This window comes from Cherax quadricarinatus, chromosome 51 (assembly GCF_038502225.1).
Source record: "Cherax quadricarinatus isolate ZL_2023a chromosome 51, ASM3850222v1, whole genome shotgun sequence".
Classification (NCBI taxonomy): Eukaryota; Metazoa; Arthropoda; class Malacostraca; order Decapoda; family Parastacidae; genus Cherax; species Cherax quadricarinatus.
In genome coordinates this window covers 402329-430000 of record NC_091342.1, presented here as the reverse complement: position 1 = coordinate 430000, position 27672 = coordinate 402329, and the positions used below count along the sequence as shown (strand labels likewise).

General features: G+C 40.7%; 1 protein-coding gene across 15 annotated transcripts in view; it reads left to right on the top strand.

Moving 5' to 3' along the window:
- The window catches only part of LOC128694611 (nucleolar protein dao-5), a 541519-nt gene that overhangs the window by 121647 nt on the left and 392200 nt on the right, over positions 1 to 27672 (top strand). For 11 of the 15 annotated variants that reach the window (XR_011393390.1, XR_011393389.1, XR_011393388.1 and 8 more), the window contains exons 1-2: positions 18228 to 18359; positions 22937 to 24239. The exons of the other annotated variants lie outside the window; for them this stretch is intronic. Coding sequence is in view for 8 of the 11 variants with exons in the window: in XM_070095636.1 (XP_069951737.1) it covers positions 22979 to 24239 (1261 nt within the window). In the remaining 3 variants the exon portion in view is untranslated. Of the gene's footprint in view, positions 1 to 18227; positions 18360 to 22936; positions 24240 to 27672 lie in introns of those variants that run through there. 15 annotated transcript variants of the gene reach the window in all.

The window sequence follows — 27672 nt, the reverse complement described above, 5'->3', positions numbered from 1 at the left end:
ATGTGCCTAGGACAAAATGGTAACTAACACACACACACACACACACACACACACACACACACACACACACACACACACACACACACACACACACACACACACACACACACACTCACACACAGACACACACACACACACACACACACACACACACACACACACACACACACACACACACACACACAAACTCACACACACACACACACACCTTTCACTCTTTGCTAAACAAAATAATGACACAGAAGACTCTGTACGTCACATACGTCAGGCTCCTACTGGAGTACGCAGCATCAGTTTTCAATCCACACCTGGTCAAGCACGTCAAGAAATTAGAGAAAGTGCAAAGGTTTGCAACAAGACTAGTTCCAGAGCTAAAGGGATTGTCCTACGAAGAATGGTTAAGAGAAATCGGCCTGACGACACTGGAGGACAGGAGGGTCAGGGGAGACATGATAACGACATAAAATACTGCGAGGAATTGACAAGGTGGACAAAGACAGGATGTTCCAGAGATGGGACACAAAAACAAGGGGTCACAATTGGAAGTTGAAGACTTCTATGAGTGAAAGGGAAGTTACGAAGTATTTCTTCAGTCATAGAGTTGTCAGGAAATGGAATAGCCTAGAAAGTGACGTAGTGGAGGCAGGAGCCATACAAAGTTTTAAGACGAGGTTTGATTAAGCTCATGGTGCAAGGAAAGAGAGGATCTAGTAGTATTTCGTGAAGGGGTGGGGCCAGGAGCTATGAATCGACCTCTGCAACCACACATAGGTGAGTACAAATAGGTGAGTACACACACACACACATGCACACACCGGGGTATAGACAGGCACAACCATAGACAAACACAGGCGGGGGGTATACCAGGTGTATAGTATACTAGATACAAGTACCATGTTTTTAATTAAGAAAGATTACACCTCTTAAGCCGTTGTACTGCAAGTTTGGCAGGTAAAGCGAAGCCTTGACCTCTATCCGTGGTGACTCTCTCTATCACCCTCCCCCACATACTGTACATGTTCATACATTCACGAAATCGTAATAACACGATTGTCAACAAATCACAGTGGGTCCCATCCTAACCTCCCTATGGTGTATAGAAATATACCTAGTTGGATGAATCTTATTAGAGCCAGCTGACCCAGTGGTTAACACACTGGCCTGTAAGTTTGAGGACTCACCTACCATGGGTTCAAGCCCCACCCGTCGCTCCCTGATATGCTCACACACTAACAGTAAATCAGACTACAGGAGAGAAGACCATGTAATATTGAGAAAGTTCTTAAATAGTGCACTGGGGTTGGGTAATGGCAGAATAAACAACGCCTGACATTTGGAGATATTAAGCTCAATATGCCAGAATCCCATGACAAAGTTTATACCAGTTAGGTGAAACGAAAAGTGGAAGGAGAGCAAGTGAGGCTGTGGGGTTAATCGATACTTCAGAGTCGCCAAAGCATGAAGCCAAAGAGCATGGAAAAGTATGGTGGAAGGAAGACTACAGAAAACACAAAGACGGGCAGATAGGATAGAAATGAATATGCTGAGATAAGAAGGGAAACTAAGTGAAAGACAAAATCAAAATCAAAACTGATCCACAGCCATATAAGAAGGAAGGCAATAGATAAGGACATTCCTTTCATAGAATGATACGAATATGTAAAAGATTTTGGTATAATGATGTCAGATAAACTATCATTGAGAAAACACAAGGTAACTGCTGTAAAGGTAAGAGAAAATGACAAAGTAGATAACGAAAACTTTAAAAATATGAAAAGTAATGTCATTGGTGATATATTAAAATCATTAATTTTTTTTTTAGAATATTGTTCGGCGTTGACGGCTCCATTGAAGGCAAGAGAGATATTAGAATTAGAAAAGTTGCAGAGATCATGTACTGCCCAAATAGAGCATATAAAACATTTAAAAGTACTGGGAACACCTCAAAATTCTTAAAATGAGCTCTCCCGAGCAAAACACACACACACACACACACACACACTCAAACACACATATATATATAATATATATATATATATATATATATATATATATATATATATATATATATATATATATATATATATATATATATATATATATATATATATATATATATATATGTGTGTGTGTGTGTACTCACCTAGTTGTACTCACCTAGTTGAGGTTGCGGGGGTCGAGTCCGAGCTCCTGGCCCCGCCTCTTCACTGATCGCTACTAGGTCACTCTCCCTGAGCCGTGAGCTTTATCATACCTCTGCTTAAAGCTATGTATGGATCCTGCCTCCACTACATCGCTTCCCAAACTGTTCCACTTACTGACTACTCTGTGGCTGAAGAAATACTTCCTAACATCCCTGTGATTCATCTGTGTCTTCAGCTTCCAACTGTGTCCCCTTGTTACTGTGTCCAATCTCTGGAACTTCCTGTCTTTGTCCACCTTGTCAATTCCTCTCAGTATTTTGTATGTCGTTATCATGTCCCCCCTATCTCTCCTGTCCTCCAGTGTCGTCAGGTTGATTTCCCTTAACCTCTCCTCGTAGGACATACCTCTTAGCTCTGGGACTAGTCTTGTTGCAAACCTTTGCACTTTCTCTAGTTTCTTTACGTGCTTGGCTAGATGTGGGTTCCAAACTGGTGCCGCATACTCCAATATGGGCCTAACGTATACGGTGTACAGGGTCCTGAACGATTCCTTATTAAGATGTCGGAATGCTGTTCTGAGGTTTGCTAGGCGCCCATATGCTGCAGCAGTTATTTGGTTGATGTGCGCTTCAGGAGATGTGCCTGGTGTTATACTCACCCCAAGATCTTTTTCCTTGAGTGAGGTTTGTAGTCTCTGACCCCCTAGACTGTACTCCGTCTGCGGCCTTCTTTGCCCTTCCCCAATCTTCATGACTTTGCACTTGGTGGGATTGAACTCCAGGAGCCAATTGCTGGACCAGGTCTGCAGCCTGTCCAGATCCCTTTGTAGTTCTGCCTGGTCTTCGATCGAGTGTATTCTTCTCATCAACTTCACGTCATCTGCAAACAGGGACACCTCAGAGTCTATTCCTTCCGTCATGTCGTTCACAAATACCAGAAACAGCACTGGTCCTAGGACTGACCTCTGCGGGACCCCGCTGGTCACAGGTGCCCACTCTGACACCTCGCCACGTACCATGACTCGCTGCTGTCTTCCTGACAAGTATTCCCTGATCCATTGTAGTGCCTTCCCTGTTATCCCTGCTTGGTCCTCCAGTTTTTGCACCAATCTCTTGTGTGGAACTGTGTCAAACGCCTTCTTGCAGTCCAAGAAAATGCAATCCACCCACCCCTCTCTCTCTTGTCTTACTGCTGTCACCATGTCATAGAACTCCAGTAGGTTTGTGACACAGGATTTCCCGTCCCTGAAACCATGCTGGCTGCTGTTGATGAGATCATTCCTTTCTAGGTGTTCCACCACTCTTCTCCTGATAATCTTCTCCATGATTTTGCATACTATACATGTCAGTGACACTGGTCTGTAGTTTAATGCTTCATGTCTGTCTCCTTTTTTAAAGATTGGGACTACATTTGCTGTCTTCCATGCCTCAGGCAATCTCCCTGTTTCGATAGATGTATTGAATATTGTTGTTAGGGGTACACATAGCCCCTCTGCTCCCTCTCTCAATACCCATGGGGAGATGTTATCTGGCCCCATTGCCTTTGAGGTATCTAGCTCACTCAGAAGCCTCTTCACTTCTTCCTCGGTTGTGTGCACTGTGTCCAGCACTTGGTGGTGTGCCCCACCTCTCCGTCTTTCTGGAGTCCCTTCTGTCTCCTCTGTGAACACTTCTTTGAATCTCTTGTTGAGTTCTTCACATACTTCACGGTCATTTCCTGTTGTCTCTCCTCCTTCCTTCCTTAGCCTGATTACCTGGTCCTTGAGTGTTGTTTTCCTCCTGATGTGGCTGTACAACAGTTTCGGGTCAGATTTGGCTTTCGCTGCTATGTCATTTTCATATTGTCTTTGGGCCTCCCTTCTTATCTGTGCATATTCGTTTCTGGCTCTACGACTGTTCTCCTTATTCTCCTGGGTCCTTTGCCTTCTATATTTCTTCCATTCCCTAGCACACTTGGTTTTTGCCTCCCTGCACCTTTGGGTAAACCATGGGCTCATCCTGGCTTTTTCATTACTCCTGTTACCCTTGGGTACAAACCTCTCCTCAGCCTCCTTGCATTTTGTTGCTACATATTCCATCATCTCATTAACTGGCTTCCCTGCCAGTTCTCTGTTGTGTGTGTGTGTGTGTGTGTGTGTGTGTGTGTGTGTGTATAATATATATATATATATATATATATATATATATATATATATATATATATATATATATATATATACATATATATATATATATATATATATATATATATATATATATATACATATATATATATATATATATATATATATATATATATATATATATATATATTATATATATATATATTATATATATATATATATTATACACAGAGAAGATACTTTGGAACCTAGTAACATATATACACACTGCCATGCAACATATTGAAGTGAGAGATATGGCAGTGTAATTAGATCCTGTACTACAGCTGGGCCGTCATGGGCACAATAAGAGATCATTGCGTCAACATTCGTGGTCCAAGACCAGTCTGTTACCAGCCGATATCAGAATTATTGCCAGAACTAGTGTAGAAGTTTTCAAGTGGAAACTGGATCATTACCCTCGCAAAAGGCCAGATCAGTCAGGCTTTAATGATTGTGCCTCAGCGGAACATAAATAGCAACATCTTGGTTCAGGCAATAAACATAAAAGCCTCTCCTCGGGTCGGGTTGTAAGGCTAGAAAAAACTCTTGAAACTTGTGACAGACTCACTGACATACATTATACCTCTTTGTTCCTGTTACCCACTAATGTTGCCCCGTTTCTTATAGCAATTAACTAGAAAAAATACAAGACAATAATAACAAAGTTTTCCAGTGAACAGTAAAATAATATGATGTTCAGTAGTGACACATTCCAGTTGCTCAAATATGGAAAAAAATGAGGAACACAAATGTGACACGATATACAAAATAGGATCACCAAATAGAACAAAAAAGAAGTAAAGACACGAGTGTAATAATCTCAGCTGACATGTTTAGAAATACAGTGTGGGGAGAAATGTTGTGAAAGCTAGAGAAATGTTGGGGTGGATAATGAGAATTTTCTAAACGAAAAATATTGCCAGTGATGACAGTGTTCCTGTAGCATGTGCTCTCTTGATTGGAGTACTATGCGGTGTTGAGAGTTCCATTCAGGGCAGGAGAGATATTAGAACTGAACCAGGTACAGAGATGGATTGCATCCTGCATAGAGCCAAAAAACAGAAAGACATTTAAACTACCAGAAGAGCCTTAAAAGGTCTGAATATGTACTCTCTAGAGCGGAGGAAAGAGAGATTCATGAGGCTCAGGTTAGAGTATGTAGGCGAGAGGGAGATTATTTCCCAAAATCTGCACACAGAAATCACTCCCTACGAAAGTAAAAGACTGGGCAGGCGATGCAAAATGCCCCCAATAAAAAGTAGGGGCGCCATTGGTACACTAAGGGAAAACACCATAAGTGTCCGGGGCCCAAAACTGTTCAACAGCCTCCCATCAAGCATTAGGGGAATTGCCAATAAACCCCTGGCTGCCTTCAAGAGAGAGCTGGACAGATACCTAAAGTCAGTGCCGGATCAGCCGGGCTGTGGCTCGTACGTTGGACTGCGTGCGGCCAGCAGTAACAGCCTAGTTGATCAGGCCCTGATCCATCGGGAGGCCTGGTCATGGACCGGGCCGCGGGGGCGTTGATCCCCGGAATAACCTCCAGGTAGGCCTTAGACAGAGATGTGTGATGTCACCATGGTTCAATATATTTATAGATGGAGTTGTAAGAGAAGTGAATGCTCGGGTGTTGGCAAGAGGCGTGGGGTTAGAAGATAAAGAATCTAACACAAAGTGGAAGTTGTCGCAGTTGCTTTTTGCTGAAGACACTGCTTTTGGGAGATTTTGAAGAGAAGTTGCAGAAGTTGGTTGATGAATTTGGTAGGGTATGTAAAAGAAGGAAATTAAAAGTGAATATAGGAAAGAGTAAGGTGACGAGGATAAAAAAAATTAGGTAACGGAAGATTGGATATCAGATTGGAGGGAGAGAGAGAGTGGAGGAGGTGAATGTGTTCATATATTTGGGAGTGGGCATGTCAGCAGATGGGTCTGAGAAGGATGAGGTGAATCATAGAATTGACGAGGGGAGAAAGGTGAGTGGTGCACTGACGAGTCTGTGAAGACAAAACTTTATCCATGAAAGCAAAGAGGGGAATGTGTGAGAGTAATGGAGACAAGTGGTTTTTAGGACTTGACGTGCTGTTGGAGTGTAAGCAAGGTAGCATTTATGAAGAGATTCAGCGGAACCGGCAGGCCGGACTTGATTCCTAGAGATGGGAAGTCCAGTGCCGGCACTCTGAAGGAGGGGTGTTAATGTTGCAGTTTTATAACTGTAGTGTAAGCATGCCTCTGGCAAGACAGTGATGGAGTGAATTTTGAAAGTTTTTCTTTTTTCGGGCCACCCTGCCTTGGTGGGAAACGACCGATGTGTTTATATATATATATATATATATATATATATATATATATATATATATATATATATATATATATATATATATATATATATATATATATATACACATATATATATATATATATATATATATATATATATGTGTATATATATATATATATATATATATATACACATATATATATATATATATATATATATATATATATATATATATATGAGGTGCGGGATTACCAAAACTGTTGTCCAGAGGGCTGAGGAAGGGTTGTTGAGGTGGTTCGGACATGTAGAGAGAATGGAGCGAAACAGAATGACTTCAAGAGTGTATCAGTCTGTAGTGGAAGGAAGGCGGGGTAGGGGTCGGCCTAGGAAGGGTTGGAGGGAGGGGGTAAAGGAGGTTTTGTGTGCGAGGGGCTTGGACTTCCAGCAGGCATGCTTGAGCGTGTTTGATAGGAGTGAATGGAGACAAATGGTTTTTAATACTTGACGTGCTGTTGGAGTGTGAGCAAAGTAACATTTATGAAGGGATTCAGGGAAACCGGCAGGCCGGACTTGAGTCCTGGAGATGGGAAGTACAGTGCCTGCACTCTGAAGGAGGGGTGTTAATGTTGCAGTTTAAAAACTGTAGTGTAAAGCACCCTTCTGGCAAGACAGTGATGGAGTGAATGATGGTGAAAGTTTTTCTTTTTCGGGCCACCCTGCCTTGGTGGGAATCGGCCGGTGTGATAATAAAAAAAAAAATAAATATATACATATATATATATATATATATATATATATATATATATATATGTATATATGTATATATATAATATATATATATATATATATATATATATATATATATATATATATATATATATATGTGTGTGTGTGTGTGTGTGTGTGTGTGTGTGTGTGTGTGTGTGTGTTATATATATATATATATATATATGTGTGTGTGTGTGTGTGTGTGTGTGTGTGTGTGTAAGCTAATCTCAGGCCCGGTGGCCCGGTGGCCTGGTGGCTAAAGCTCCCGCTTCACACACGGAGGGCCAGGGTTCGATTCCCGGCGGGTGGAAACATTTCGACACGTTTCCTTACACCTGTTGTCCTGTTCACCTAGCAGCAAATAGGTACCTGGGTGTTAGTCGACTGGTGTGGGTCGCATCCTGGGGGACAAGATTAAGGACCCCAATGGAAATAAGTTAGACAGTCCTCGATGACGCACTGACTTTCTTGGGTTATCCTGGGTGGCTAACCCTCCGGGGTTAAAAATCCGAACGAAATCTTATCTTATCTTATCTTACGACGAACCTTGGGACAAGGTACTCAGTACCCTACTCATCGTCCCTCACTGGACAACACTAAGGGAGTGTCGCCAACCTCGCTGATAACTCTAATTAATTTCTCATTACCTCTTAGTAAGGGTCTGAGTTGTTTATTAAACTTACTATTAACCTGGTCCAATGGGTTCTTATTAAGGGACACGTAAGTATCCCTGTCTTCTAATAAAATGTTCATTTTTCCGCTATAATTTACCGTGTCTGTAATAACTATCGCATTTGCCTTGCCTGCGTCTAGGATCTTTCTTTAATTCATGATATGACCTAACAGATCTTTGAGGACAGTTCGGTTCTACAGTTATCTGTGAGGTCGGCGCCACTACCTTATATGTACGATTAAAATCCCTCAAGTCCAGTTTTGCAGCGAGACCTATTATTAGCTCTATAGGATCAGCTACGTATGTCCTATCAAAATAATTGGTAAAAATATTAGCGCCATTGCTTGACAACATTTCTGAAGCCCACATAACAAACAATGTTGATCTCATTGACAAATTGCAAAATGTTAATATGTCTAGTGATTTTTCACTAGTAAGTTTTGATGTAACGGTGTTGTTCACCCGAGTCCCTGTTCCCGACTTGCTATCTTATTTGGAAGAAGAATTAGACGAATTCTCCTTGCCTTTCGATAAGAATACCATTACTGAGCTGATTAAGTTGTTTGCAGTTGATTGCAAATTTGAGTTTGAAGGGAAATACTATACTCAAAGGCAGGAATAGCTGTGGGAAATCCATTGTCTCCCATATTGAGCAATCTATATATGGAGTTTTTCCGGGCTAGGCTGTTGAAAGATATCCTACTCTGTAAAGTTAAATGGTTCAGATATGTGGATGACATCTTGTGTCTGGGCAAATGATGTGGCCCCGGATACATTTTTATCGAGACTTAACACTTTAGTCCCGTCTGTTAAATTCACCATGGATAAAGCGGTGCAATCTAAACTTCCATTCTTAGATGTGTTGATACACCGGGTTGATAGAAAGTTCAGGCTTACAGTATATATGAAGGCCTCTAATGTGTGCTTATACATTCCAACTATGTGTGCTTTACTATTCCAACTATGAGACAAGAGTAAAAAGGAGTGTTTTTCTCACTGTTTCTGAGAGCTTACCGAGTGTGCAGGCCTAAGCTCCTTGATGAAGAAATTAGGAAAATATATGACATTTCCATGAAACTGTGGTACCGTAAGGAGTTTGTGAAATCAGTTTTGCTGTCAGCTAGGGAAAACGTATCATAGAACTGAACCTGGGATAACACCTCAGATCAAAAATGTGCTGGTTCTCTCATACAATGAGAATTTATCTGTCCTCCTGAATGCCCTTAAAAGATTTAACATACAAGTAGTTTTTAAGAATTTTTTTGTGCTGTGCTTATTTGTACATTTATTTGTTGCTTAGGAGTTTGTAGTCTCCATTCCTTGGGTATATTATGTTTCCGTCTTCATTCACTTTCCACGATTTTCATGGCTACACTTTCTGGAGTTGAAGTTCAATAACACCTGTCAAACATGTCCTACAGTCTGCACATTATGTAGCCTAATCCTCATCATTGGTGTTTTCCTGATTAACTTTACATAGTCTGGAAACACACATCCATCTCATCAGGCATGACATTAACGGATACAAAAGAACATCGGGGGTCCAAGAACTTATCACTGGATCACCACTCGTCAGTCTTGTATAACACAATACCTTTCCCAGGACCACAACACTGTTTACTCTTTGTTGAATATGCATTGCTAGGAAACGTAAGACCGGCATTTAGAAACCAAAACAATGTCTTTTAGGGTCCTACATTCGGCATAATATTAAATTTATCTTAAAGCGCCAGCATGAGGCCCTCATCTGAACCAGAGGAAGTCCAGAGATTTGCTACTAAACAAATTCTAGATATAAGAGGAATGATGTAGGAAGAAAAGCCAAAGGAATTAAACCTTATAGCACTAGAGGAAAGGATAATAAGGGAAGAAATGATCGTGACCAACAGGATAATAAAAGGACCAATGTTAAACTTGTGTTGTAATGATGATTAATATTTCACTTGTTTATCAATGTGTTTTGTATAGTGGGAAGTACAATGTGTTTTGTATAGTGGGAAGTACAATGTGTTTTGTATAGTGGGAAGTACAATGTGTTTTGTATAGTGGGAAGTACATTGTGTTTTGTATAGTGGGAAGTACATTGTGTTTTGTATAGTGGGAAGTACATTGTGTTTTGTATTAGTACATTGGGTGGGAAGTACAATGTGTTTTGTATAGTGGGAAGTACAATGTGTTTTGTATAGTGGGAAGTACAATGTGTTTTGTATAGTGGGAAGTACAATGTGTTTTGTATAGTGGGAAGTACAATGTGTTTTGTATAGTGGGAAGTACATTGTGTTTTGTATAGTGGGAAGTACATTGTGTTTTGTATAGTGGGAAGTACAATGTGTTTTGTATAGTGGGAAGTACATTGTGTTTTGTATAGTGGGAAGTACATTGTGTTTTGTATAGTGGGAAGTACATTGTGTTTTGTATAGTGGGAAGTACAATGTGTTTTGTATAGTGGGAAGTACATTGTGTTTTGTATAGTGGGAAGTACATTGTGTTTTGTATAGTGGGAAGTACATTGTGTTTTGTATAGTGGGAAGTACAATGTGTTTTGTATAGTGGGAAGTACATTGTGTTTTGTATAGTGGGAAGTACATTGTGTTTTGTATAGTGGGAAGTACATTGTGTTTTGTATAGTGGGAAGTACATTGTGTTTTGTATAGTGGGAAGTACATTGTGTTTTGTATAGTGGGAAGTACAATGTGTTTTGTATAGTGGGAAGTACATTGTGTTTTGTATAGTGGGAAGTACATTGTGTTTTGTATAGTGGGAAGTACATTGTGTTTTGTATAGTGGGAAGTACATTGTGTTTTGTATAGTGGGAAGTACATTGTGTTTTGTATAGTGGGAAGTACAATGTGTTTTGTATAGTGGGAAGTACATTGTGTTTTGTATAGTGGGAAGTACATTGTGTTTTGTATAGTGGGAAGTACATTGTGTTTTGTATAGTGGGAAGTACATTGTGTTTTGTATAGTGGGAAGTACATTGTGTTTTGTATAGTGGGAAGTACAATGTGTTTTGTATAGTGGGAAGTACATTGTGTTTTGTATAGTGGGAAGTACATTGTGTTTTGTATAGTGGGAAGTACATTGTGTTTTGTATAGTGGGAAGTACATTGTGTTTTGTATAGTGGGAAGTACAATGTGTTTTGTATAGTGGGAAGTACAATGTGTTTTGTATAGTGGGAAGTACAATGTGTTTTGTATAGTGGGAAGTACAATGTGTTTTGTATAGTGGGAAGTACAATGTGTTTTGTATAGTGGGAAGTACAATGTGTTTTGTATAGTGGGAAGTACAATGTGTTTTGTATAGTGGGAAGTACAATGTGTTTTGTATAGTGGGAAGTACAATGTGTACATTGTGTTTTGTATAGTGGGAAGTACATTGTGTTTTGTATAGTGGGAAGTACATTGTGTTTTGTTTAGTGGGAAGTACAATGTGTTTTGTATAGTGGAAAGTACAATGTGTTTTGTATAGTGGGAAGTACATTGTGTTTTGTTTAGTGGGAAGTACAATGTGTTTTGTATAGTGGGAAGTACATTGTGTTTTGTATAGTGGGAGCATAATATTTTATATAGTGAGTATAATGTGTATAGTGAGAAGCGTAGTAAGACCAGGACTCCTCAATATTGTGACCACAGATGTTATTCTCTCGTTTTATTATCATGGGGAGAAGGTAAACCCGTAAAGGTCGTATGACACCTTAAATAGATAGTAATTATGTCTGATTCCAGTAAGAGGCTGGTGGCTTCAGTTCCTTGGATCAAAAACTCTTCACCGGTATAAGGAAAACCTCCCTTCAAGGGTTACTGACTCTTCCAGGTAGGTTTCTTCATGCTGGAGGGCTCTTGATCCATGGAAATGAGGCTACTCTTTCCTTCAAAGCATATTTGCCTCTCCTCAAGAGGCTATAAAAGTCCTACGGGTTTAGCTTTTCCTAGCTATTATTATTATAAATAAGTTACTGAGGATGACGTCTAGTTTTGGGATGTCTGAGTAATATTTGTAAGTCTAGTACTGGTAATGGTGGTGGTAACAGTTATAGTTTTAATAGTATTAGGTAGGCGTATATACATGTTGGGGAGTAGAAAAAGAAGTAGCAGTAGTAGTAGTAGTAGGTTTGTATATTTGTTGTATAGTACATTAATAGTAGAAGGTTTGTATAATCTATCAAGTATGACCTACACCCCCTGGCTAGTATCTTTCAACATGAACATTTCAGTGGTTGATGTCAGTTGGAGAAGTGTTGAGTTTGTTCAGTTTGTTGACTCTCGGGCGATTTACCGTCGCTTTCACAAATCGCGTTTTTCGTCATCATTGGGCAATGGGTCAACAATTGCTAAAAATACACGACTGTGCCACTTTTCTAGACTTCTATAAGACTGTGTGTGTGTGTGTGTGTGTGTACAATAGCTGTAGCACAATACTTCATCTTGAGTATCATTCCAGTTTTCTATAACTTTTTATGAAGAAAAGCTTACTAAAAGTAAATGTGTATGAAAGGTGACTCGGTGCTGTTTTATGCTTGGTTTACATCTGTGGCTTCTTGTTCCTCTCTGTTTCCACCTTCCTCCCGTCTAGGAATCATCTTAACGAGATATAAAGGGTCGTTACTTTCCTAAAATTTCAGTATCTCTTTGTTTTTCGTCATTGAGGGCAGGGATATTTGTCCTTTGGTCAAAATTTTAAGTGACTTCTGGTTTGTGACTTGTAATGAAGTATCGGTTTGCTTTATGGAAGGTGACTAATGTACATTGAAGTATTTAGATTCCCTTAAAATAGTACCTACTATATGAAACCAAATTATTCACGATACACAAATAACCTACACTTAGAGAGGAACCTAGATGACGTTTCGGTCCTTCGTGGACCATTATCAAGTCACAAATGTTGTGATTTCATAATAATCCAGGAAGGACCATTATGAAGGTTATTTGTGTATTGTTCCACTCGTAGTATTGTGATTTTTTTTTTAGTCACGATAATTTGGAGATGGAAATGACAGTAGCAGATTAAAATAGCAATGAGGTGAGCAACTTTTTATTTTAAAGCAGTCGGTAGACAATCTTCTAGTGCTAAAAAATCAGTTAGTCTTATTCTCCTCGTGGGTTAGTTTGCTTGGTGATGGTTGCTGGGATCATCACCCCCGTGGCCCGCTTTCACATCAGACCTGGTTGATACCTAGATCAATTAGGTTGGTGTTGCTCGCAGCACAGTCTGGCATAGGGCATATTAAAATCAAATTAAAGTCTCCAGCAATTTATTAATATACATGAGAGAAAATATATTAGAAAACAATGTTTAACTTTATATCCAGTTCAGAAACCAAATTGGTTGTCATAAGCAAACTTTGATGCATTAATGTTTAACCTGAACGTCTTTATTACTGTCAAGCAAGTTTTTTTTTAATCTTATGATCAGTATTTTGGCTATTTAAGGTTTAAGAACCACTTGATATATGTTAAGTGTGGTGCATGCAACGATTAGAACTAATCTTAATGTAAATAATTCATATTGGTGGTTCGGATATTTAGAGAAAATGGAACAAATTAGAATGACATGGAGGGCGTATAAATTTGTAGTGGAAGGCAGTCAGGATGTGGGTCGTCTTAGGAAAGGTTGGAGGGAGGGAGTAAAGGAGATTTATATGGAAGGGCTTGGACTTCCAGAGAGCGTGCGTGAGCGTGTTAGCAGCGAATGGAGACAAATGGTTGTTGGGACTTGACGAGCTGTTGGAGTGTGAGTAAAGTAACATGAAGGAATTCAGGGAAAACGGTTAGCCGGACTTGAGTCCTGGAAGTGGGAAGTACAGTACGTGCACTCTGGAGGAGGGGTGGAGATGTGTTGCAGTTTTTGAACCGCAGTATCGGCATGCCTTTGGCAAGAGGGTGACGGAGTGATGATGAAAGCGTTTTGTTTAGTTTTGGGGGCGGGGGACACCCTGCTTTCGCGGAATATAGTGTGTGTGCATATATATATATATATATATATATATATATATATATATATATATATATATATATATATATATATATATATATAGGTATATATATATATATATATAGGTATATATATATATATATAGGTATATATATAGGTATATATATATATATATATATATATAATATATATATATATATATATATATATATATATATATATATATATATATGTATATATATATATATATATATATATATATAGATAGGTATATATATATATATATATATATATATATATAGATAGGTATATATATATATATATATACATATAAATATATATATATATATATATACATATATATACATATATATATATTTTTTTTTTTTTTTATTATCACACCGGCCGATTCCCACCAAGGCAGGGTGGCCCGAAAAAGAAAAACTTTCACCATCATTCACTCCATCACTGTCTTGCCAGAAGGGTGCTTTACACTACAGTTTTTAAACTGCAACATTAACACCCCTCCTTCAGAGTGCAGGCACTGTACTTCCCATCTCCAGGACTCAAGTCCGGCCTGCCGGTTTCCCTGAATCCCTTCATAAATGTTACTTTGCTCACACTCCAACAGCACGTCAAGTATTAAAAACCATTTGTCTCCATTCACTCCTATCAAACACGCTCACGCATGCCTGCTGGAAGTCCAAGCCCCTCGCACACAAAACCTCCTTTACCCCCTCCCTCCAACCCTTCCTAGGCCGACCCCTACCCCGCCTTCCTTCCACTACAGACTGATACACTCTTGAAGTCATTCTGTTTCGCTCCATTCTCTCTACATGTCCGAACCACCTCAACAACCCTTCCTCAGCCCTCTGGACAACAGTTTTGGTAATCCCGCACCTCCTCCTAACTTCCAAACTACGAATTCTCTGCATTATATTCACACCACACATTGCCCTCAGACATGACATCTCCACTGCCTCCAGCCTTCTCCTCGCTGCAACATTCATCACCCACGCTTCACACCCATATAAGAGCGTTGGTAAAACTATACTCTCATACATTCCCCTCTTTGCCTCCAAGGACAAAGTTCTTTGTCTCCACAGACTCCTAAGTGCACCACTCACTCTTTTTCCCTCATCAATTCTATGATTCACCTCATCTTTCATAGACCCATCCGCTGACACGTCCACTCCCAAATATCTGAATACGTTCACCTCCTCCATACTCTCTCCCTCCAATCTGATATTCAATCTTTCATCACCTAATCTTTTTGTTATCCTCATAACCTTACTCTTTCCTGTATTCACCTTTAATTTTCTTCTTTTGCACACCCTACCAAATTCATCCACCAATCTCTGCAACTTCTCTTCAGAATCTCCCAAGAGCACAGTGTCATCGGCAAAGAGCAGCTGTGACAACTCCCACTTTGTGTGTGATTCTTTATCTTTTAACTCCACGCCTCTTGCCAAGACCCTCGCATTTACTTCTCTTACAACCCCATCTATAAATATATTAAACAACCACGGTGACATCACACATCCTTGTCTAAGGCCTACTTTTACTGGGAAAAAATTTCCCTCTTTCCTACATACTCTAACTTGAGCCTCACTATCCTCGTAAAAACTCTTCACTGCTTTCAGTAACCTACCTCCTACACCATACACTTGCAACATCTGCCACATTGCCCCCCTATCCACCCTGTCATACGCCTTTTCCAAATCCATAAATGCCACAAAGACCTCTTTAGCCTTATCTAAATACTGTTCACTTATATGTTTCACTGTAAACACCTGGTCCACACACCCCCTACCTTTCCTAAAGCCTCCTTGTTCATCTGCTATCCTATTCTCCGTCTTACTCTTAATTCTTTCAATTATAACTCTACCATACACTTTACCAGGTACACTCAACAGACTTATCCCCCTATAATTTTTGCACTCTCTTTTATCCCCTTTGCCTTTATACAAAGGAACTATGCATGCTCTCTGCCAATCCCTAGGTACCTTACCCTCTTCCATACATTTATTAAATAATTGCACCAACCACTCCAAAACTATATCCCCACCTGCTTTTAACATTTCTATCTTTATCCCATCAATCCCGGCTGCCTTACCCCCTTTCATTTTACCTACTGCCTCACGAACTTCCCCCACACTCACAACTGGCTCTTCCTCACTCCTACAAGATGTTATTCCTCCTTGCCCTATACACGAAATCACAGCTTCCCTATCTTCATCAACATTTAACAATTCCTCAAAATATTCCTTCCATCTTCCCAATACCTCTACCTCTCCATTTAATAACTCTCCTCTCCTATTTTTAACTGACAAATCCATTTGTTCTCTAGGCTTTCTTAACTTGTTAATCTCACTCCAAAACTTTTTCTTATTTTCAACAAAATTTGTTGATAACATCTCACCCACTCTCTCATTTGCTCTCTTTTTACATTGCTTCACCACTCTCTTAACTTCTCTCTTTTTCTCCATATACTCTTCCCTCCTTGCATCACTTCTACTTTGTAAAAACTTCTCATATGCTAACTTTTTCTCCCTTACTACTCTCTTTACATCATCATTCCACCAATCGCTCCTCTTCCCTCCTGCACCCACTTTCCTGTAACCACAAACTTCTGCTGAACACTCTAACACTACATTTTTAAACCTACCCCATACCTCTTCGACCCCATTGCCTATGCTCTCATTAGCCCATCTATCCTCCAATAGCTGTTTATATCTTACCCTAACTGCCTCCTCTTTTAGTTTATAAACCTTCACCTCTCTCTTCCCTGATGCTTCTATTCTCCTTGTATCCCATCTACCTTTTACTCTCAGTGTAGCTACAACTAGAAAGTGATCTGATATATCTGTGGCCCCTCTATAAACATGTACATCCTGAAGTCTACTCAACAGTCTTTTATCTACCAATACATAATCCAACAAACTACTGTCATTTCGCCCTACATCATATCGTGTATACTTATTTATCCTCTTTTTCTTAAAATATGTATTACCTATAACTAAACCCCTTTCTATACAAAGTTCAATCAAAGGGCTCCCATTATCATTTACACCTGGCACCCCAAACTTACCTACCACACCCTCTCTAAAAGTTTCTCCTACTTTAGCATTCAAGTCCCCTACCACAATTACTCTCTCACTTGGTTCAAAGGCTCCTATACATTCACTTAACATCTCCCAAAATCTCTCTCTCTCCTCTGCATTCCTCTCTTCTCCAGGTGCATACACGCTTATTATGACCCACTTCTCGCATCCAACCTTTACTTTAATCCACATAATTCTTGAATTTACACATTCATATTCTCTTTTCTCCTTCCATAACTGATCATTTAACATTACTGCTACCCCTTCCTTTGCTCTAACTCTCTCAGATACTCCAGATTTAATCCCATTTATTTCCCCCCACTGAAACTCTCCTACCCCCTTCAGCTTTGTTTCGCTTAGGGCCAGGACATCCAACTTCTTTTCATTCATAACATCAGCAATCATCTGTTTCTTGTCATCCGCACTACATCCACGCACATTTAAGCAACCCAGTTTTATAAAGTTTTTCTTCTTCTCTTTTTTAGTAATTGTATACAGGAGAAGGGGTTACTAGCCCATTGCTCCCGGCATTTTAGTCGCCTCATACGACACGCATGGCTTACGGAGGAAAGATTCTTTTCCACTTCCCCATGGACAATAGAAGAAATAAAAAAGAACAAGAGCTATTTAGAAAAAGGAGAAAAACCTAGATGTATGTATATATATATATGCATGTGCGTGTCTGTGAAGTGTGACCAAAGTGTAAGTAGGAGTAGCAAGATATCCCTGTTATCTTAGCGTGTTTATGAGACAGAAAAAGAAACCAGCAATCCTACCATCATGCAAAACAGTTACAGGTTTTTGTTTCACAGTCATCTGGCAGGACGGTAGTACTTCCCTGGGTGGTTGCTGTCTACCAACCTACTACTATATATATATACTATATATATATATTATCGTAGCTTAGGGGTATGGTATGGTAGTAGTGAGGGAGGGCGAGGATGACTGGTATCCTAGCTTGGGGGGGTTGTATCCAAGCAGTGAGGAGGGTAAAGTGATTGGTATCCTAGTTTGGGGGCGTGGTATCCTAGCAGTGTAGCGAGGTTGACTGGTATCCTAGCTTGGGGGCGTGGTATCTTAGCAGTGAGGTGGGGAGGGGGGAGGGAGGGTCGGAGGGAGAGAGGGTGACTGGTATCGATCAGTGGTGGTAGCGCGCGACGCCCAGCCTAACCTGAGCTGTGGAGGAGGTCTGGGTGGCGGCCACCACTGTTGGTCTCCCTCTCTGCCGCCCACGCCCACGGAAATGACATTAGTGTTGATTCCTTGATCCAGGCGGCGGCAGGAAACTGTGTGTGTGTAAGTGCGGCAACCAGGAACAACTAGATGCAGTGGTACCTGTGTGATTCCTGTCTCATGTGCAGGAGGTGTGCGTGTGGGCGAGTCACCTTGTTGTCACACCAACCTACATTGTGAAGGACTCATCTCTCTCTCTCTCTCTGTCTCTCTCATACAGCTTTAAGTATAAGCTAATGCCAACTATGTGACTTATAGTGTAGTAGTTATATATGTGCATACGCGGAAATATGAAAGAAATGCTGGAAAGCTGATGAAAACGTAGTGTTTAATGTATGGTTGCCAAGGGTAGTGGAGGTGTAGCTCTACTCCATCAGCGAAGGACTCACACACGTGGTGTATCATACTTAAAACTCAACACATGCACCAATATTCTCGTTGTGGATCATTACAGTGTTTTCCTCAATTCGTCAACTTTCGCTTTGTTTATTGTGAAATATTTGAGGAAATTCTTATCTAATAAGTAAAGCTGACCACTTATTTCACCTCTTATTTGTTTAGAGTTGTAATGTGTTAACCGGGAAGAAAGAACCTGCTAGATAGTTTGTTTCTTAACACCACCAAGACATCCGTTACCCGTCACTCTCCCTCTTCACACACACCATCACATGTTCTTCCCTAGCACTTTTGGTGGTAGATAACATAGGTGCTGGTGGTAGATAACATAGGTGCTGGCGGTAGATAACATAGGTGTTGGTGGTAGATAACATAGGTGCTGGTGGTAGATAACATAGGTGCTGGCGGTGGATAACATAGGTGCTGGTGGTGGATAACATAGATGCTGGTGGTAGATAACCTGAGTGCTGGTGGTGGATAACATGGGTGCTGGTGGTAGATAACATAGGTGCTGGTGGTAGATAACATAGGTGCTGGCGGTGGATAACATAGGTGCTGGCGGTGGATAACATAGATGCTGGTGGTAGATAACCTGAGTGCTGGTGGTGGATAACATGGGTGCTGGTGATGGATAACATGGGTGCTGGTGGTAGAAAACATAGGTGCTGGTGGTAGATAACCTGGGTGCTGGTGGTGGATAACATGGGTGCTGGTGATGGATAACATGGGTGCTGGTGGTAGATAACCTGGGTGCTGGTGGTAGATAACCTAGGTGCTCGTAGTGGATAACCTGGATGCTGGTGGTAGATAACCTGGGAACTGGTGATAGATAACCTGTGTGCTGGTGGTAGATAAACCTGGGGTGATTGGATTACTTTGGTGGATAACCTGTGTGCTGGTGGTAGATAACCTGGGGTGGTTGGTGGATTACTTTGGTGGTAATGGTGGATAACATAGGAGTTGGGGGTAGATAACCTGGGTGCTGGTGGTGGATAACGTGGGAGCTGGTGGTGGATAACCTGGGGTGGTTCGTGGATTACTTTGGTGGTAATGGTGGATAACCTAGGTGCTGGATGTGGTAGTGGATAACCTGGGTACTGGATGTGGTAGTGGATAACTTTTTCCTGAAATACTTTTCACATCCAGGGTGTTTCCTTAGGCAATATTAAGTGTCATCCATGTTGGTACAAACGTGTGGAAATGAAGAATTTTTTGACCTTGAATTTGTGGTGATGGTGTTGGTTGTGGATAACCCTGGATGTGGTGGATAAATTGGGTGGGGGTGTTTGTGAATAACCTTGATTATGTGGTCTACCTGGACCTGGAGTCTACCTGGAGGATTTTTCAGGGATCAACTCCCCCGTGGCCCAGTCCTTGCCAGGCCTCTCGGTGGATCAGGGCCTGATCGAATAGCCAAACGTAGTCCAGCGTACGATCCACAGCCTACTGATCGGGTACTGAGTTTAGGTATCTGTCCAGCTCCCTCTTGAATGCAGCCACGGGTCTATTGGCAATTTCTTCATGTCTGGTGGGAGGCTGTTGAACAGTCTTGGGCCTCGGACACTTATTGTGTTTTCTTTTGGTGTACTAATGGCGCCCCTACTTTTTATTGGGGATATGTTGCACCGTTTGCCCAGTCTTTTGCTTTCATAGGGAGTGATTTCTGAGTGCAGATTAGGGACCAGTCCCTCTGGGATTTTCCAAGGTGTAGATTATGATGTGTCTCTCGCCTGCACTCCAGTGAGTACAGGTCAAGTGACTCCAAGTGTTCCCAGTAATTATGGTGTTTATCGGAACTGATATGTTCAGTAAAGATTCTCTGTACATTCTCTAGATCTTTGATTTCACCTTCCTTGAATGGAGCTGTTAGTGAACAGCAGTATTCCAGCCTAGAGAGATATCAAGTGCTTTAAAAAGGATTATCATTGGTATGACATTTCTTGTTTTGAAGGATAACGTGATGGTGCTGGTGAATAACTTGGGTGGTGGGGATGGATGACCTAAATGGTGAATTTGCAGTTTCACTTGCCTTAAGTGGGCCGTTAGTATGCAGCTGTATCAGCATTCCAGTTTAGGGAGTACTAGACCTTATTAAGTACCATCACGTTTAAATTTGTTACTTCTCTCCAGTGACTTGGAATGAATTATGGTTATGAATTGTGGAATGTAAATAGTTAACTCTGAATTGGTTTTTCTTCTCCTGTTAGTGACTTGTGTAATATGAGAGTAAATTGTAAGGGACCTAATAGCAAGTTGATAATAAAATCAGCAAATTCATATCAACTTGTTATGCGGAATTTGCTAAAATAACCAAGTGGCTTTCGTGCTTTGCAAATAAAAAAAGCCAAGAACAGCAGTTGTGATAGTGCCACTGTTGTTTTTGAACAGAAGATCATCCAACAGGTCTTAGTCCTTTACATTACACTTCTGCTCTTTTTGGTGGTTTGATGGCATCTTCGGTTTTCAGAGGCCGAAGACTTGTCAGCAGTCTCTCATGAAGGTATTGCTTCAAGAGGGAACTTGAGAAGTTCTTCAGGTCAGTTCGTGATCAGCCGGATGTGGCTCGTAAATTGGACTGCGTGTGCTCAGCAGTAACAGCCTGGCTGATCAGGCCTTCCTTCAGCAGGAGGATAGGTCTGGGGACGGGACCACCGGAGCATTGACTCCCGTAAAAATCCTTCATGTTGTGATGAGTATTTTTGTAGGATATGGAAATGAGAAAGAGCTGTATCCCGAGGATCACTTCGTCACTTGGGAGGCTTATGTTTAGGATGTGTTGGCATTTTTGTTTTTAACAAATCGGACCCAAAACAAAAATGCCAACACATCCTAATCATAAGCCTCCCAAGTGACAGAGTGCTCCTCGAGACACAGTAATCGCCCCAGCTCTTTCTCATTTCCATAGCCTACAAAAATACTCATCACAATATGAAGGATGTTTACGGGAGTCATTGCCCCCGTGGCCCCGTCCCAGATCAGGCCTCCTGCTGAATCAAGGTCTGATCTATATCACTGCCAACACAATACTTGTACTACAGACTACACTGCCCACACTATACTTGTACCACAGACTACACTGCCCACACTACTTGTACCACAGACTACACTGCCCACATTATACTTTACCACAGACTACACTGCCCACATTATACTTGTACCACAGACTACACTGCCCACACTATACTTGTATCACAGACTACACTGCCCACATTATACTTGTACCACAGACTACACTGCCCACACTATACTTGTACCACAGACTACACTGCCCACACTATACTTGTATCACAGACTACACTGCCCACATTATACTTGTACCACAGACTACACTTCCCACACTATACTTGTATCACAGACTACACTGCCCACATTATACTTGTACCACAGACTACACTGCCCACACTATACTTGTATCACAGACTACACTGCCCACATTATACTTGTACCACAGACTACACTGCCCACATTATACTTGTACCACAGACTACACTGCCCACATTATACTTGTACCACAGACTACACTGCCCACACTATACTTGTATCACAGACTACACTGCCCACATTATACTTGTACCACAGACTACACTGCCCACATTATACTTGTACCACAGACTTCACTGCCCACACTATACTTGTACCACAGACTACGTTACTTACCACTGACGTGTCACTGTCTCACATGTGGGATCTATAGCTATGTGGGTATGAAACTGCTTCTAAACAATCACCTCACAATAGAAGGCAGCTATTAGGGCCACATAAAACCTGAGCATTATGCAGTACACTCCAGCCTTATTCGAATTTCTAGGCATAATATGTCAAACATAATATACATGTCATGCATGTGTGTGTTATACGCAGGGCCAAACACAGTACATGTCATAAACATTTTCGACATAGTATTTCACAAAATATAGCTGTCATACACAATTTAACCTACAGTGTCATACACAATTTAACCTACAGTGTCATACACAATTTAACATACACAGTGTCATACACAATTTAACATACACAGTGTCATACACAATTTAACATACACAGTGTCATTCTCAATTTAACATAAACATACTGTGTAAGACACACTGTGGACCATAATCCGGCCGTGCCTCAGTGCTTAATTCCTTTGTTTTATGTAAAACAACCCTGGGAAAATAGATGACGCCGTTGCTATATATTATTTTATGTTTTTTTTCTTAAAAATGACAATAAATTTCACTGAAAAAGAAAAATAATTTTTACAGATAGTTTTTTTTTGACATGTGAGAACAATAAAACAGTAACGAATGCTTGGCTGTTGTAATTCTTATGGTAGAAGCCACCTGGGCGGTATGGAGGGAACGGAGACGCTTAAAATACAAGCCCATACAGATTGCATGACCAACAAAGTCAACTTCTCCCCCGTCAAGATAGAGACGCCCCTGGAAAGTTTAGACAACAAAGAATTAGAAAATATTACATCCCGTGAAATGAGAACTAATAAGCACGCCGATAATAAAATTAGTAATATCGACGCAATTAGTGATAACTTAGACGATGGTTGTGAGAAAAATGATTCCACGAAAGACGAGGATTCCAAGACGGAGGAGGAGTGCCGTGGGAAACCTACGGCATTCTCCAAGGAACTCTCGAGTAAGAGTGCCGAGTCTGGCGAGGTGGACGATGTGTCGTGTAGTGAAGAAAATAGTATGGATAATAACACGTTTAATATCATAAATACGGAGAATTCTGAAAGCCAAGAACTTAGTGAAATGACTAATGATGAGTTCCCTAAGGAAACCTGCGATGACGGTAATATTAAAGAAAATGCTGAATCCGATCGAGGAACCCAAACTGATGAAAATTCCGATGACGACCTTTCTTGTCTTGAGGAAGAGGAGGATGAAGAGGAAGTTGGGTTAACTGACGAGAGTGAAGAAAGTGCGGATGAAGATTTGACATCTGAGAGTGATGATGGTGATGAGAGTGACGATGAAGCAGAATTCGATAACGATTCTCTCGAAGACGAAAAGAATAAGAAAGAAGAAATGACAGAATGTGATGCGCCTACAACATTTCCTCTTCCCACTGGTCCTCCTCTGAGTAGTGTTGCGAATGCGGAAGCTTGTCAAAAGCCCACTTCACCCAAGATCAGACAGAGATTGAAATCCTTTGGTAAGAAAGATAATAGTGAATTCAAAATTGAAATATTCGAGCCGAAAAGAAAACCCCAAGACATTCCTAGTATTAAAGTTCCCGATGAAGCTAAAAGAAAAGATGAAACGGCTACCAACAATACAATTGAAAGTAAATCTAAAAGTGAAAGTGGCCCAGTTGCAGCAGTATCTCTACGCCCACACACACCTGATAAGTGTATTGACCAATTGGCACCACCGAACGTTGCCAGTCCGTGTTCGGACGTTATAACCCCGGGCTCGGCTGACAATTTACTTAGCGCTTCTCTGGATGTAAGTCAGGCCATCCGGGAAGAGACGGACGAATCGAACAGATGTTCGCCCGTGAAGAGCCCCAGTCAGGAAAACATGAATATTGGACAACCTACTGCAGGTAAATTATATTGTTATTGTCCTTTTATATTCTTTATTTAGGATAATTTGTTATTAACATATTAAAGTCCGACAAATTTACTAAGCTTGTTAAGAAAAAAAGGCTGTTATATACCTCCTGTATCCTGAGTTAAATATTTTGTATACTAACCCCTCCTTTGAACTTATAAACCATTTCCTAAGAATAAAATACTTCAAACCTTAGTTCCACACTCTTAACTATAGTACCTCATATTTTTTGCAGCCACCATGCCTAAATTTAATACTTATCTCAAGTAGGCCTAACTCAGTTTCACCACTATCCTCAACCTGTGATCTGCCCTGTCTTTTATTTTTATATTCACAGCCCAGCCAGAGGTTAAAATGGGTTATTCTATCATAAGATAAATAGAGAATGCCTGGTCAACCAGGCTGTTCTTGTTATTGGCCTGCAGGCCTACGCAGCCACACAGTCTAGTAGTAGTAGGTAGCTGTCAAGCTTCCCCGTGAAAGCTTGTACTATTGTTCCAACAATATTTCTGATATCTGCTGGTAGAAATTTAGCCGTGGACCAAGGTTGAAGAATTGAGACACTTATGCAACATATGTTGCATAAGTGTCTCAATTCTTCAACTTGTCGGTTTTCAAAAACCATTCATCACACGTGGACCAAGGTTGTTGACAGTGTCATCTAATTATATCCACAGTATAGCGACACCAATTTTATCAGTGTAAAACCAATCCAAGTCAGTGAGATAACCAAATGGTGAGGTGTTAAAATATACACATACAATTTTAATATAAATAATGTTGATAAATTAGCCACGTGCAACACTTGAGGAAACGTTTCGCCACGCAGTGGCTTCGTCAATCCATAGACAGGAGAATGGTGAAGAACAGGAGTCTGAGGTAATCAGTCCCTCAGCCTTGAGTCGATGTAATCAGTCCATCAATCTTGAAAAGAATTGACTGATTACATCGACTCAAGACTGATTACCTCAAACTCCTCCTGTTCTTCACCATTCTCCTTTGTATGGACTGATGAATCTACTGTGTGGCGAAACGTTTCCTCGTTAAAGATACCCAAGTATAGCACATGTGTCTAATTTATCAACTTGTCGGTTCTCTGAATCATTCATCTACATGATAAATACAGTGAGCAAACGATACTCAGGCCGAACTAAATAATCCTGTTGCCCCACCATCTGGCATACACATGACTACAGTGGGGAGATGAATCGTAAGTGGTAAGATGAACAAATTAATAAAAAAAATGCACCTTGTACTTGGTATCAGCTTTGCAAATCCTACTGAGGTTGCCACAGCAGTTGGAAATCATCTTGTAGATGAATGGTTGTCAGTATCTCTCGGGGTCTCCATCTATCTTTCCCGTCTTTCTTCAAGTGTGCCAGAGAGTTGCCGCCTTTAGACTTTTTTTTTTTTCTAGTAGAGAAGAGTCTTATAATGTGCGTTTTACGTTTCCAGAACTTGAGTCAACATTTTCCTATTGCTGATCGTCGGCAGCTGGACTATACTCCAACATTTACATCCGTCAGCTCTCTAGTCTTCGTACGTCTTTTCATTCTGGTTTGGTCGCAAAGGGTTCTTCCCCATCCATGGAAAACTGCCGTTGTTGTGCCTTTTCCTAAACCGGGTACTTTGGGCCATGATGCCTTTCACTATTGACCCATTGCTCGTACTAGTGCAGTTTGCAAGTTGATGGAATGTCTAATAAATAGACGTTTAGTGTGCTGTTTAGAGACAAACAGGTCTTTCCACTCGCCAATTTGGCGAGTTCCACCATGGATCCCTTACTTCGTTTAGACACTTATGTTCGTAATGTCTTTGCTAGTAACCGCTCGGTTATCGCAGTCTTTTTTTGATCTTGAAAAAGCATATGACATTACTTGGAGATATAGCATCTTGACCCAAGCTCATTCCTTAGGCCTCCGCGGCAATCTGCCTCTTTTCCTTAAACCTTCTTGTCTGAGAGTCATATCCATGTCTGGGTTGATAATCTGCTTTTCCATACTATATACAGGATGAAGGTATCCCTTAGGGATGTGTCCTTAACACTACTACTTTTATACTAGCTGTTTATGATCTGGCCTCTTGTTCTCCCATGTAATATTTGGTCATCACTCTATGTTGATGACTTTGCTATAGCTTGTGCAGGCACCAACTGCCACCTAGTAGCAACCTCTCTCCAGAATGCTGTCGACAGTGTTTCCCATTGGGCCACTACTCATGGGTTTAAATTTTCTGGTACTAGATTACTTTTACTAGACGTTCTGTTGTCTGTAATACTTCGTTAAATCTATATGGTTCACAGATAACTGAATGTGATATGGTCATATTTTTCGGTCTTCTCTTTAATAGCCAGCTGTCTTGGAAATCTCACATTACCTCACTGAAAGCAACTTGGTATAGCTGACTGAACTTCCTTAAAACCCTCGCTCATCTTTCTTGGGGGAAGGGGAGGGAGGGGCGGATCGTCGAACTCTCCTTCGACTTCATTCATCCTTACTTTTATCGAAACTAGATTATGGCTACCAGGTATATTCTGTGGCCTCTCCTGCAACTTTTTCTAAACTTGATCCCATTCATCATCAGGGATTACGTTTGTATCTAGGTGCTTTTCGTTCCTTGTCGAGAGTCTAAATGCAGAGGAAAATATTCCATCTTTGAACGATCGGCGTGATGCCCATTGCATCCGATATTTTGTCTGCTGTCATGACTTTCACGAACCTTCTATACTATATAGGATGGTAACGGGTGTTAGTAGAGGTCCATTATTTGACTGCCGCCCCTGTGTACGCTGTCCCTTTTCTCTTCGTATTCACTCGCTCTTGGCTTCTCTTCAGTTGCCCCCTTTATATGTTTATCTAGTATCTTAACTTTTCTCTTCCCCCTTGGAAGGTTACGACAGTTCGAGTCTCTTCTTTCCCACTGCCGTGAGCGATAGCTCAAATACTTACAGCTGCTTCTCGCTCCCTTTTTCTTAATCACTTCTGGTCTCATTCTCATGCCGTTGAAGTTTACACTGATGGATCTAAATCCATGGATAGTGTCAGATTTGCGGCAATGTTCCCGGAGAATGTTTTGCGAGGTCATTACCCTGGTAGGTTTAGCGCTTCTTTTTGATTATAATAATAATTGTGAGGTCATTTATTAGACTCGACTAGCATTTTCACAGCTGAACTGTATGAAATTCTCATAGCAATTGTACGTATTGCATCCAGGTCTACCTCAGTATTTTTGTGGTAGTCTCATACTCCTTTGGTGCTTTGCAGGCTATCAAAAAATTTAATTCGCCTCATCCCCTAGTTCATATGCAACTTTGGTTGCTCCGCATTTAGCAAAAATAAAGAAATCGTCCCTGATCATTTGGATGTCCAGGGCAATGAGCAGGCGGACTCTGTGACGTGGTCAATGGTCATGATCTTCACATTTCA